The sequence below is a fragment of the Pleurodeles waltl genome, chromosome 5 (genome assembly GCF_031143425.1).
Source record: "Pleurodeles waltl isolate 20211129_DDA chromosome 5, aPleWal1.hap1.20221129, whole genome shotgun sequence".
Classification (NCBI taxonomy): Eukaryota; Metazoa; Chordata; class Amphibia; order Caudata; family Salamandridae; genus Pleurodeles; species Pleurodeles waltl.
The window spans coordinates 1764699852-1764713579 of NC_090444.1; the positions used below are offsets into that span (position 1 = coordinate 1764699852).

General features: G+C 43.1%; 1 protein-coding gene across 2 annotated transcripts in view; it reads left to right on the forward strand.

Moving 5' to 3' along the window:
* Positions 1–13728, forward strand: part of LIN9 (lin-9 DREAM MuvB core complex component) — a 328489-nt gene that overhangs the window by 276960 nt on the left and 37801 nt on the right. For both annotated transcript variants that reach the window (XM_069236171.1, XM_069236170.1), the window contains 2 exons: positions 792–974; positions 10680–10777. In XM_069236171.1, coding sequence (XP_069092272.1) covers positions 792–974; positions 10680–10777 — 281 coding nt within the window. The remainder of the gene's footprint in view (positions 1–791; positions 975–10679; positions 10778–13728) is intronic.

A 13728-nucleotide genomic window follows, 5' to 3' on the forward strand; every position in this document is an offset into this window, starting at 1 on the left:
GAATTGTTGGTTGTATGCTGTTGATATAGTTTTTGTAGCAAGTACTAAAAATTTTAAATGCCTCTTCTCTCAATTTCAAGTCAGTTACGGCTGCCAGGGATCTCACTGCTAATGCCCCAAAATGTAAAACCATAACTTATGGAAATCAAAGAATTATAGGATCAATTAAGTTACAATGGAATATGTTTCCTCTTCTGATTACCTGGAACAGCTTTTTTGCAGTATAGTAACACAGTACATAACTTGATATAATGGTGCATACAGTTTTAGAAGTTTTTTTTTTAATAGCTATGGACTGTGTTGATATGCGTACACCAATAATATTTAAAGTCACTAACTTGTTTATGAAACACTAGGTACTTATTTTGTTAATTAGATATCATCATGATTTTACTGTACACGTAAGTCCCACTGTTCATTGATGCTCTTCAAGAATGCATGTGGATGTCCCTGGTATCGCTGATTTTGTTCAGCTTTAGTATGCGTTTGAAACCTTTTGCAAGCAGCCCTGTACTAACATTCGATCTGATGAAAAGGTGTGACTAAGAAATTAAATGCCTTTGCATTATATTTTGCTAAGTGTAGCATCTTTCTGTTGTGTACCTCCGTTATCCCCGAAGATTAATATCAAGCTGCAGATGTCCAGTAGCACAAAAATAGAGCTGTTTTTGTATGTTTAGAATGTAGTTGCCTAGCATTGGACCTTATTAATTACATGATTGCTTGACTGTGTATTAATTAACATATAAATAATAATATTGAAATGCGTTCCTTTCATTACCTTTGCTCAGCTTGCACCAGACCAAGGCCTTCAGCCAGCTGACCAGCCAACAGATATGAGGCGAAGGTGTGAGGAGGAAGCCCAGGAGATGGTCCGACAAGCAAACTCAACAATAACTGGTCAGGCTTGTGTTGAAAACGAAAGCCTGACTGACCTCATCTCTAGACTTACAGCAATACTTTTACAGATAAAGGTAAGTCATCTTTTCAGACCATGGTAATGCTCTGTTACTGGTTTTATCACAATAATGTTGATCAACGTTTTGCATATTTAACAAGTGAGAAAAATGTTTTAATCCTCTGCTGGCAGGGCTTTATTATCTCTTTTTTAAAATGGGGTTGCACATTCAGTTCTGAATCAGTTAGCGTTGTCACGAAGAAGTAGTTATTCCAAATTACCTCCTTCTTTGAAGATTGTAATAGGTGTTATTCAAATCAATTCATCTTTCTGTTATGTTGCATAAGTATTGATAACTACTTGGGGTTTATCTAAAGAAATAAAAAAATGCCAGTTATTGAAGGATAGACACTAAAGTGTATAACTCTTGCTGTCTGGTGGAACAAAACTTGATACGCTAGACAACATGATCTTATTCTAACAGGGTTTTCCTCTACGTTCTTCATCTAAAAAACGTTGTAGTCCGCAGGCTGAAATCTGATGTATCCTTAAACATTCTTAATTATTGACTGCAGGTGGTGTAGTGCTATTAGCTGCAAGTCCATGATTATCTAAGTGAAAATGATGAAATAGGTCTATAATGCACTGCCAGGAGATTCCACCTGCATTCAGAAGATAAAAGTGCTCTGGACGATCCTAAACACCACTCTACTCCAAGCCTTGCTCCACTAGAGAGAATGCAAGACATTCAGGCAATGAAGTTATGATTTTCTAGCAACCTGATCCATTTGGCTCACTCCCTCCTTCGTTTGAGTTGATGGCTTCATTCCTCTTTTGGGGTCTCATACCCTTCTGCACAGGAGACCTTTGCTGTAGCACCATAAAGACTGTTGCAGTCTGTTTTGTATCAAACCCGGGGACAGGATGCCACTATCACCTGTATTGATTCTCCAGCTAATTTGAAACTCCCACATCATTGGCATGCAGATGAACAGTGTTGTCGTTTCAACCCAGGGATGGTTCAGAGTTTCTATTTGCAAATCCCTTTGTCTTTTAGTGGAGGTGACATGTCCTTGCCAGTACTTAAAATTGGAAGGCCATTTGCCAGCAGTCCATTTCAGATGGGTCCCAATGTGCATAGTAGCATATCAACTTTTGCCGAAGGTGTTAGACCTTATTTCACCTAAGGGAACAGCAGCTCACTCTCTTCTCCTGATATTCATGGTTTAAGCAGTTTCTATGTGGCCACTTAGCAAATATCTGAATGGATAACCATTATTTAGTCCCCAGGATCTCCTGCTCTTCAGAACAAAAACTGAAGACATGGCTGTTCAAACAGTAACCTCCTCCCCACCCATACCACCACTCCACCCCCCTTCAGCGCCTTGAGACCCTAGCAGGTGAGTAGCACGCTTTATAAATTGATTGATTGATTGATTGGATTACAGACTTTTATACAGTTAAATCTCTTACATACAACACTCCCCTTCTTGCAGTTAAATCCATCTAGTCAGTGAGTAGCATCATCTGTGTATGCTATAGTGGTATGAATGCGCACTACTTCTTTTGTATTATTTATCCGGAATTCCAGGCCAGCGCCATTTACAGAGTCTTCAAACCCTGGCAGTTCTGTTTATGTGCATCCTCAAGGGCTTTGACTGTGTTTCTGTGAAAGGACATGCCTTATCTTACACTATCTATTAATTCTAGATCACATGCAGTTTAAGGTTCTCTCTAGGCCCTAAATTCCTCTCAGACTTAATCACTGCTTTTGTCGCTACCGGCCTTTTGAATACAGTTTCTCTTTGAGGTCCTAGTTTTAAACATTCCAGATGTGGTGATTGGACGTTTTGAATGCAGGGACTAACCCTCTGCAACACCATTCCTTTGGGTCTCCACCGCATCTTGAGCTTTGCACTGTTCCATAAGAATAAGAAGCTTTTTTTAATTTTAGCTTTTCATCACCCTTCTCCTTTCTCCTAGTCTGGTGTTCTATGTGTATTTGTATAGCACCCAACTCACCTGAGAGGGTATCCTGATGCTCTAGCAGGAGCTGTATGGGCCGAGCCAGGGTCAGAGCTAGGTGAAGAGCCAAGACTTCAGTTTTGTTGCTGAATTCAAGACTAGGAGGCTCTGTTGTGCAGGGGCTGTTCATACTAGGCTTTTGGAGCGAGGTAGGATAAGTCACAATTGTCTGATCTGGTTCTTCAGGTGAAGAGTGGGACCTTGGATGCTGCACCTTGGAAGGAGAAAACATTGTATACTACATATATACATTTAAAAATATCTCTCTGAAACCTTCCAGTTGTAGTAGTTAGCTTGTTGGCTAAGATGCAAAACTGGACATGAGGGGATATTCATGGAAACCCTTTTGTGGCTATCTGTTGATACAGAGAGCACCCCCTTCATAGACTGGTGGCTTGTACCCCTTCCGCATATTTGGTTGCCCTCATAATAGGTTGATTAGATATTATTGTGTCCAAGTATGAGGTGGGAGGCTAGCTTGTGTGTCTGATAGGAAGAGGTATATTATTTCACAAATTCACTTGGTTAATATCTTATTAGTCAGTTTAATGAGGACTTTGTTCACCAACATGTGAAGGGATGGGATTTTTTTGTACTTTTCTTTAAAAGTTTTAACTGTCAAATGCTGTTGCATTCTGGATGTTACTGCAGTATTGGAACTTTAGATTCACATGCTTGAATCATTCCCCGTCGTCGAGATGGGAGCCCCTGGTACAATTACACAAGTAGTGTTGAAATATATTAATACAAAGGCCCTAGGCCTCTTCAATTTAATAGTCTATCATAGTCATTTTAAGAAAAAGGACCAAACTTGAGCATCCACCAATCAGACAACACCACCCTCTAGAATCCTCCTGAGAGAAGCTCCAGCACTTCATACTTTCTACTGCACGTCGTGCTAGGGAGTCTCCTCAGAGTTCTGCTCTTTCTTCACACCTTTGGATTAGCTTGAAGCTATTTTTTCCTCTGCTAAACCTTGTTTTGACTCATTGGGGTTAACACCTGCAACATGTCTGACAAGGAGAAGAAGGGTTTATTCAGAAATTGCAAAACTTGTGGTAAGAAAAGACTGCATTCTGAAGACCCTCATCAGGATTGCATATACTGCCTCTATCCAGACCACTTAACCAAGGACTGTAAGGTTTGTCGTACTTTTTCCTCTAAGACTCTTAAGGATAGAGATGGCAGATTATTGATTTGGCTGCAGAAACGTAAGTATAGAGATAATCCAGTCTCTGACTCTGATAGTGATGATTCTTCAACATCCAAAAAGTCATCAAAAAGGGTGAGATCAGACACAAGATCTCCTTCCCAACAATCAAGAAAAGCCCACAAAAAGACTGCCTTAGGGTCTTACAAGGGCCGCAGCCCCTCTACTTCACCTCATAAATCTTCCAGGAAAGGGGAGAGAGGTCATGCCAGTAGTTATGAAAGGCATAAGAAGTCATCCTCTGTACCACCATCTGTGCCTTTCAAAAGGCCCTAATCTACTTCTGCAGCTAAGAATGTACCATCGACGACGGACTCATCGTCAACAAGTGTTTTTCCACCGTCATCAACGACTTCCACTGTCAACGACAGTTGGGACGACGACATAGTCGAAGTGCCCCAGCATCGACGACGTCATCGTCGACGAAGATCTACACCTCATCATCATCATCGACGACGGCGGTAACAACGGTATCTACTTTACCATCGTCGACAGCCTCGTCGACGGTAGACTCTTCGGTAAGGCTGTCGACGATCAAGAGCTCCATGCGTTCGTCGTCGGCGACGACTATATCTGCGCTGTCGACGACAACATCGAGGGAAAAACAACATAAAAAACAAGAAAGACTTACCCCAAAGCACACCTCACCTAGTAAGGTGACCCCTCTCATACCAGTTCACTTGTTAGAGGGGGATGAAGAGTCAGACGACGAGGGTCCATTTGGAACAGCCCATAGCCCCTCTCAATTGAACGTCAAATATCAGGACGAAGACTAATTTGATGAAACTTATGACCCTCAGTACTATGGAAGAGATCAACAATATCAGGAAGGGGCATACATTCCAACCCCTTTGCTATCTGACCTCTGGGTGTTGCTGGCTGATTACAGTAGGTGTTTTCCTCCGCAAGGGGATCAACCTCCGCCGTCTCCGGGGTTACCACTCCACCTCAGAGACCGACCTCATTGCCATTAACAAATGTGGCCACGCCGGATATGACTTTACCTCAGGACACTGACATGTCGGAAGGTGATCAGGAAGAAGGGGAGCTCCTTGACACTCATTCGGAGTGGGATGAATACATTATTCCTCCTCCTCCTCCTTCCCAGTCAAAGGTGGATTCACCTCCAGACGACATTGAGGGGATTTGATAATCTTCTGGAGAGGGCAGCTAAAAGTTTCGCTTAGCCAATGCCGTCCAAGCAAATAGATTGCTTCCTATGTGATTTTAAAGAGCCGTTCCAGAAATCTTTGCGCTCTATTCCACTGGTCACCTACTTATGGGAAGAAGGGTTAAAAGTGATGCATAACCCCGGTACTGTCACAGCAGTACTGCCTCGACTAGATAAAAAATACAGGGCACCAGAGGATGCCCCAGCATGTCTAATTGGTCATCCTCATCCGGACTCGGTGGTGGCCCAGGAGGCACAGAGGAAGTCCAAGAATCCGTCTGCTCCGATTTCTGCACCTCCAGACAAAGAGGGTAGACGGCTAGACAATATTGGAAAGAAGTTCTTGTCGATGGCTAGTCTAGTGATAAGAGCTGCTAACTCCCTAGCGGTGTTAGCCAGGTATGACAGACCGCTATGGGCAGACATCGCCCTGCATATTGACCAGTTGCTGGAGGATGGAAGATCAGAGGCAAGGCAGACGTTGCAGGAAGGTCAGCGCATGTCAGCTGAGCTCATAGACTGTTCAATGTACATAGCCACAACTGCCTTTCGCCAGCTCGCAGGTGCGGCTGTACTTAGGAGACAAGGCTGGCTAAAGGCTACATCATTCCGGCCTGAGGTACAGAATAAGATTTTAGACCTACCTTTCGATGGCTAAGCATTATTTAGTAAACATATTGATGAGGCCTTACAATCTATCGAATCCGACACAGATACAGCAAGATCGTTAGGGACTCTCCAGTTTCGGAAGCCTTCCTTTCGAGCTAGAGGATGTGGACTGCCTTCATATAGAGGAGGCTATCAGCAATCTAGATACTCAACTTATCCTTCCTCCTCTCAGCAGTTCCGTCAATACTACCCACAAAGACAACCACCACAAGCAACTTATGGAAGATCTGCCACTAGCGGACGCTCAACTCGCCCTGCTAAGGACTCGGCTCATAGAGCCTGATACATCCAAGGCTCCGGCTACATCCAACCCTCCTCCTTTGGTTTTAGGCGGAAAGATATCCCTGTTTCTCAAGCAATGGCAAGTCATCACATCAGACAAGTGGGTCCTCCAATTAGTGAAACAGGGCCACACTCTGGAGTTTATCCAACTACCTCCCTCCAATCCTCCTCGCAGGACTCCATCAAGGTATCCAGAACAGCTCAAAAGGGAGATCAACAAGATGCTCCTCAAAAGAGCTATAGAGAAAGTACCTCTGTCACAGAAAGGAAGGGGGTTTTATTCCAGGTTCTTTCTCATTCGCAAGAATTGGAAGGACTGGAGGCCGATCTTCGACCTAAGAGAATTAAACGTCTACTTAAAAAAGCAGTCGTTCCTCATGATAAGCCTACAGGATGTCCTCCTGCGACTGAACCAGGGAGATTTCATGTCTCCACTAGACCTAAAAGACGCATATTTCCACATTCCCATCCACCCAACCCACAGACAATACCTGAGATTCATGGTAGCCGGAAGCCATTTTCAATTTCGTGTCCTCCCTTTTGGCCTAAAGTCAGCTCCCAGGATATTTACCATATGCCCAGCGCCAATTGCAGCTTTCCTCAGGAGGAGAAAACACCAGCTATTCCCATATCTCAACGATTGGCTGATAAAAGCAAACACCTACGCAGGAGCGCGCAGATCAACAAGAAGGTGTGTTTCCTTACTCAACAGTTTAGGCCTCACCATCAACTGGGAGAAGTCCAAGCCTCTACCATCACGCAGTATCACCTTTTTAGGGGCAAACCTGGACACTCAATCCACCATGGCGTGTCCCACAGTAGAGAGACAGAAGTTACTGAATCTAGCAGAGTCAATACAGGGAAGAAACTACGTTTCAGTTCGCCTTTTCAAATCCTTGTTGGGCATGATGTCATCATGCATACCTCTGGTTCCTCTCTGCAGACTAAAAATGCGACCGCTACAGGAGCAACTCAACCTTCAATGGCTCCAGATTTCAGGAAGCTTTGAAGATCGGATAAGCATAACCCCAGCAATAGTCAAAGCTCTGACATGGTGGTCTCAAAAGCATCATCTGTCTGACGGCCTTTCCTTTTCTACATCATCCAGTTCCGTGGACTATCACTACAGACGCCTCTCTGGAGGGCTGAGGAGCCATTTTGCAATATCTTAAAGTAAGTGGCAAGTGGCCACTAGAGTTGAGGGCGATGCACATCAATCTGCTAGAGCTCAGAGCAGTTTATCTCGCTTTGCAGGCTTTTTTTCCGAAGATAGCGGGATCAGACGTAGTAATAAGAACAGACAACACCACTACGAAGCATTACCTCAACAAACAAGGAGGCACGAGATCTCTTACCCTCTCCAGGGAAGCCCAAAAAATGTGTAATTGGTCCTCGTAGCAAGGCATCAGACTCACAGCGTTGCATCTGCCGAGGATAGAGAACAAGATACTGGACTCGCTCAGCAGACAAAGATCGAGCTGCCACGAATGGGAGCTGGACCAGTCCACAGTGGATTACATCTTTTCCCAGTGGGGGAACGCCCAAAATCGACCTGTTCGCCAGCAAGTAGAATGCCAAATGCCAGTACTTCGCAAGCTGTCATCTCCAAAAGGGATCTTGGAGGAATGCGTTTTCCATAGCTTGGTCCGGCATCTTTGCTTACACCGTTCCTCCAATTCCATTGATCCCAAGAGTCCCCACGAACATGAAAGCAGAGCCGTGCACCCTGATATTGATAGCTCCATACTGGCCTTTCCACTGAAACCGTCTCTGCAGTTCCTAACAATGAACAAAGGGCAAATATCGCACCCGGATCCTCAGTCGATGCGATTGTCAGCATGGCTCCTGAGCACAGGGAGTTTGCACATCTGAATATTCCACAGGAATGTAGGGACATTTTGTCCAGAGCTAAAGCAGATAGCACTAATAAGGCTTATTCTTGCAAATGGAAAAGATTTTGTTTCTGGTGTCACCAGCGGCAAATTGATCCACTGTCCTCACCATCGGAACAATTATTGCCTTATTTATTGCATTTAGCGCAATCAGGCCTGGCGCATTCCTCCATAAAGGTGCATCTGGCGGCAGTAGCATCATACAGGCGTTCAGGCTCTTCACCTTCACTGTATTCCTCTAGATTAATCAAACAATTTTTTAAAGGACTTTTTTCAGGGTCTTTCCTCCATTCAGACCTCCTCCTCCCTTGTGGAACCTGAATATTGTTCTAGCACAGTTAATGAAGCATCCGTTTGAACCGATCCATCGTGCTTCTCTGAAATTCCTGTCTTGGAAGGTTGCTTTACTGGTGGCTCTCACATCAGCCAGACGGGTCAGTGAGATACAGGCCCTCTCCATACAGGAGCCATTCTTGCAGATCAAACAAGACAGATTACTGCTATGCATGAACCCGAAATTTCATCCCAAAGGTCCCTTCGGATTTCCACATGAACGAGCCCTTAGTTTTTAAACCTTTTTTCCATATCCATCTGCTCCTGCGGAAAGAACATTACACTCCAAAGACATTAAGAGATGTGTTAAATTCTACCTGGACAGAACTAAGTCCTTTCGCCGCTCCAATCAATTGTTCATAGCTTACAGTGCACCCAGACAAGGTCAACCGCTCTCCGAGCAGAGTATAGCCAGATGGATCTCCTCAGCCATTCGTTTCTGCCATCAAGCAGCGGGCAAACAACTGCATTCATCGGTCCGTGCTCACTCTACGCGGGCAGTTTCTTCCTCAGCAGCACTGTTTGCGGTGGTTCCCCTGCAAGACTTTTGCAGAGCAGCGACATGGAAAAGCTGCCATACATTTACAAGACATTACTGCTTGGAAGCACTCTCAGGGAGAGGTAGCAGTGGGTCAGGCAGTCCTCAGGAACCTCTTCAGGTGAAGGTGAGCCATCTCTTTCATCCCTCCATCCTAGATCAGGTATGCACATTGTTTATGTCTGTTACTTTTGGATACGGATCCAATGCTTATGTTAGGAAAAAAAGAAAAGAAGAGAAAAGCGAGAGAAGTAAGGATGGGGTTAACAGACAATATTTTATTTGATGTATTGCTTTATATATATGTGTATGTATTCTATACGCAGGCGTTTTGTGACATACATGGCTACAATGTTCCAATGTGCATAAGTACTGCTCTCTACTCTGATTCAAGCATGTGAATCTATGAAAGTTCCAATACTGGAGTAAGAAAATTAGTTACTGACCTGTAACTGTAGTTCTCCAGTATTGGAATCTTTAATAGATTCACATGCGACCCACCCGCCTCCCTGGAGAAGCTCACTTTCACATAAGGGTGGTGTTGTCTGATTGGTGGATGCTAAAGTTTGGTCCTTTTTCTTAAAATGACTATGGTAGATTGAAGAGGCCTAGGGCCCTTGTATTACTATATTTCAACACTACTTGTGTAATTGTACCAGGGGCTCCCATCTCAACGACGGGTAATGATTCAAGCATGTGAATCTATGAAAGATTCCAATACTGGAGAACTACAGTTACAGGTAAGTAACTAATTTTCTTACTTGCAATGTTAGTTTCTCAAACCTGCTCCCCCCAGCCCCCATAGAAGGGGGTCACTTGGCATGGTGTGACTTAGTATGCAGATGAAAAGAACAGGATATGCAAGGCAGGGAGCACCAAAAACAGGGTTTGATCAGTTATCTATTGATGTAATTAAATCCTGTGAATTATTGTTAATATGATAACTTCAGTTCATGATTTTATTTAGTTTAATCTAACATGAAAATAAACTGGTTGTGTCGAAATCTCTCCTAGCATAACCAAAGGGAATTCTATCTATATTGCTCCATTCACATTATCTTCAGAGGTAGATTGTTTTCTTTTTCAGCTAATCTGGTAAATATCAAGTCAGTATACCCTAATATAACAGCATAATTTCCCTATAGCTTCTCATACTCTACTTTGTACAAATGCTGTATCTGTGTTTATTCCACAGGGTCTACAACTCTCAAGGTCTGTTAATTCTCACAATACATTAAGTCAAGTCCTAATTTTCTACAAAAGTAGCATAGCTAGCAACACATGCCTTTGTAAAATACATGTTCGCCCCTTGGGGCATCCTGGCACTGAATATCAGGTGCCTATTGTTCCTCAACTCAATGGTTCTCATTTTATTGATCTCTGAAAGATGAAGGGGTGACTGGACCCTTTGGGATTTGAACCTGTGGCTATGTGATCAAATACAGGTTTCTGCAGTGGATGCATTAGTCCATTGGGCCACCAGACTCAGCTACCAGACTCAGCTACAAACTTCTGGTTTTCCTCTATTTATTTGAAATGTCACTGGCAGTACGTTGTTGTCGGTAAAAGTTTGATTATTTTTCTACTGACATGGAACATGCTATGCTTTACAGACTGAAACTTGCATTCAGCTTTATGAAATGCCTTTTCCTCCTTTACAGTGTCTAGCCGAGGGAGGTGATCTAAACTCTTTTGAATTCAAGTCACTGACAGATTCAATAAATGATATCAAGAGTACGATAGATGCTTCCAATATCAGGTAAGCCTGCGTCTTCATTCCCAGTCTTTGCTCTGTGCATATAACTGCAGAATTATTAGGAATGTCTATGCTTTTTTTAATCATTGAATAACTTAGTACAGGATTCGCCCTTTAAAAACTGTGTTGTCTTTTGTTTTTTTACGGTGTTAATTTAGCAGTTCGGTCCCTCACAGAAATGTGAATCCTCTCCGACATTGAAGGTCTTTGTGATCTACCCTTAGAGGAGAGGGTGTTGGTCTGTGGGCCACTCAAATCAGACCAATCTAGGCCATCCCACCCGGACTTTGAGATTGTCTGGAAGTGATTGGGACTCTGATTAGTTATGCTGTGAATGGAATGTTTGAAAATAGTTTCCCACATAGGTAGATGAGAATAGCACTAGGGAACTGTGGCACCCTGTGTGTCTTTTCTGTATGGCAGTCTGTGTCCCAGTGGCTTAGCTGAGATCAGTGTTTGAACAGGTAAACAGTTTATCCTCTTGTATAATCTCCCTTGTTCCCCTCGAGAATACCCAAAACTTTAAGGTCACACTGAAGCATACTCTTCTCAAAATTGTCAATTTTATAGGCCATATTATTCAATGTAGGTCAACTTGATTTCGAGTAACTTGTGTGGTTGAACACGCTTCTGTCATTTAATCAACTATGTAGTAGGTCCATTCTTGATTGGCATATAAATGAGCAGTCAAGATGGAAGGAGGCAAGGGGCTAAATTAACATTAGTGAGCTGGATCGTAGTGTTTCAATCCACCTGCAATGCATTAGTTGCAGTAAGCTCTATCCCTTCTGGGTCACAGTAGTTCATCCTCTTGAGGGCCGGCAAGTGTCATCCAGGCCAGTCAGTAATTCCGTTTTCTCAATTTGTTCTGCCCAGTCCTGGTTGCCTATGCTATGGGACTTTATTGTGTGAAAGAGAAATCCCCCTTCTCAATTAACGTGTTTCTTATCAGACATGGTTTCTGTATCAAGTTCAAAGTCCAGCTCAAAGGAGGAAGCACGCCTGCTGGTTTCGGATAAGTCTGAAAGGTAGAAGAAACTCTCCAGCATCTCATGCCTCTCCTGACAAACCCAACGAGCCAGGGGCTTACTATCCTGAGCCATTTGTACTCTGGAAACCTCAAAAGTGGGAGCAGCAGGTATTATAACCCCACGTTTGTATTTTTAAACGCACTAGATTAAGACCCCCAAACTACTATCCTTCACAGCTTTTAATAGTGCCTAAGACTTTACAATGGGATCTGCTAGTGAGAACAGCTTCTATTACTAGCAGTCTCCGCAAGGGAATTAGGCTCAGCGGTAATAAGTTGATTGGTCCTTATAGAGAAACATATTTCGGAAATACTAGCTTTAATTAGACCAGTAGAAATACTGGAAATATGATTAGACACTTAACCAAAGTACCTCCTACAACAGATGCCAAATTTGATTCTGTTGTGATAGTTCACATGAGTAGACCAAAATGATTCAAATCCAAACTAGTATCACACAAGGTCCTTTTAGACAGAGCAGATGCTCCCTAAGAGCCAACAGTTTTAATATTGAAAAAATCAACTATAGTGTTTTGCATAGAACCCATAGCAAAGCATGTTGGTCATCTTTTTAGTTTTTCAGTATGACTCGCGTTTGACAAATTTCTTACCTATATGGCCTGGATGGCGATAGCTGTCAGTCTCCGATTGATGGTTGCAAAATACACTTCATCACCTCTTCCAGTGCAGGTAACTCTTCCTTCATCCCATTCACCAAAGCTGCTCCGAACAGCTCAAAAACAGGATTGGACTCCTTGTGGGCTTTCAGTGCCTTGGCGCTGTGGACGCCGTTCTGACTGGCCCACCACAGACTTCTGAGTCTGAGCCAGTACAGCCTCTAGCTATCCCGCTGTTTATTTAATGTGGGTGAACTCCTCTTCCTGCAATCTGTACCCCTCCGGGACTTCCGCAAGGGACCGGCATTCCAGACTGTCGCTACAGCATCCGTGTCTGCCCGCCAACCGGATGAGTATCTCAGACACCTTGGAGCAGAAACTAAGTGAGCCAAATGCAGCAAGAGGGAGATTCATCAGAGACCCAGACCCTGAGCTTTTCAGTCATGCTGAATGAGCTGAGTCAGTCAATTGAGCCAAACCAGAATAAGGGTAAAAAGCAAATCCACATTACCAAAATATCCGGGGTGTGGGGTAGCCTTAGCCCTTATTTAGTTCTCCCTAATAGAAAAGCTGGCAAACCAGCTGGGTTTGATCTGGCCCATAGTACCTACTCAAACAGAATCAACCCTGCTCCGCCATCTTGATTCACCTTAACACCATTTGAAATTGGCACACCATTAGGTCATTGTGCCGTATTTTACTTTTCAGCAATACACGTCTCTCTGCCTTAACCCTTTCTTTCCGAGGCTTGTGCATGCCAGCTACTAAATGTTAGCAGGATCTATCCCTGTCAGTTATGAAAAGAACAGAGTATCCTGTCTTTTGTAGAATTGTGTAATGTATATGGTTTTCTGAAACTTGGATATTTTAGATATTTTCAGCTAAGACATTTTCTTTAATATTTATCCATACTGAGGTAGAAAGCCCCTAATGAATTTTATGAAAGCGTCATCAAGGCACCAAGACATTGTTCCATTTTACGTGTTATATCAGATTTTCCTGAATTGTAAGAACCAGGCTTATAATTTTAATTTATTTATTTGTCTACTAAATGGGCATGAAAATTGGGTAGGGATATCTGCTATGGTTATTGCACAAACTAATCACCTTTCTCAAACCATTCTCACTGTTTCTTGTCTTAAGACTGACTTTTTTAAAGTTCTGCAGGATCTGTTTTATACACAACATAGAATACATAATTGGGGCCTCCAACATACATCAGTTTGCTTTCATTGTCAAAGTGTGGAGGCTGATGTATCTCATGTCTCTTTCTTCTTCCCTGTAGTTGAATTATATTGGGGACATGT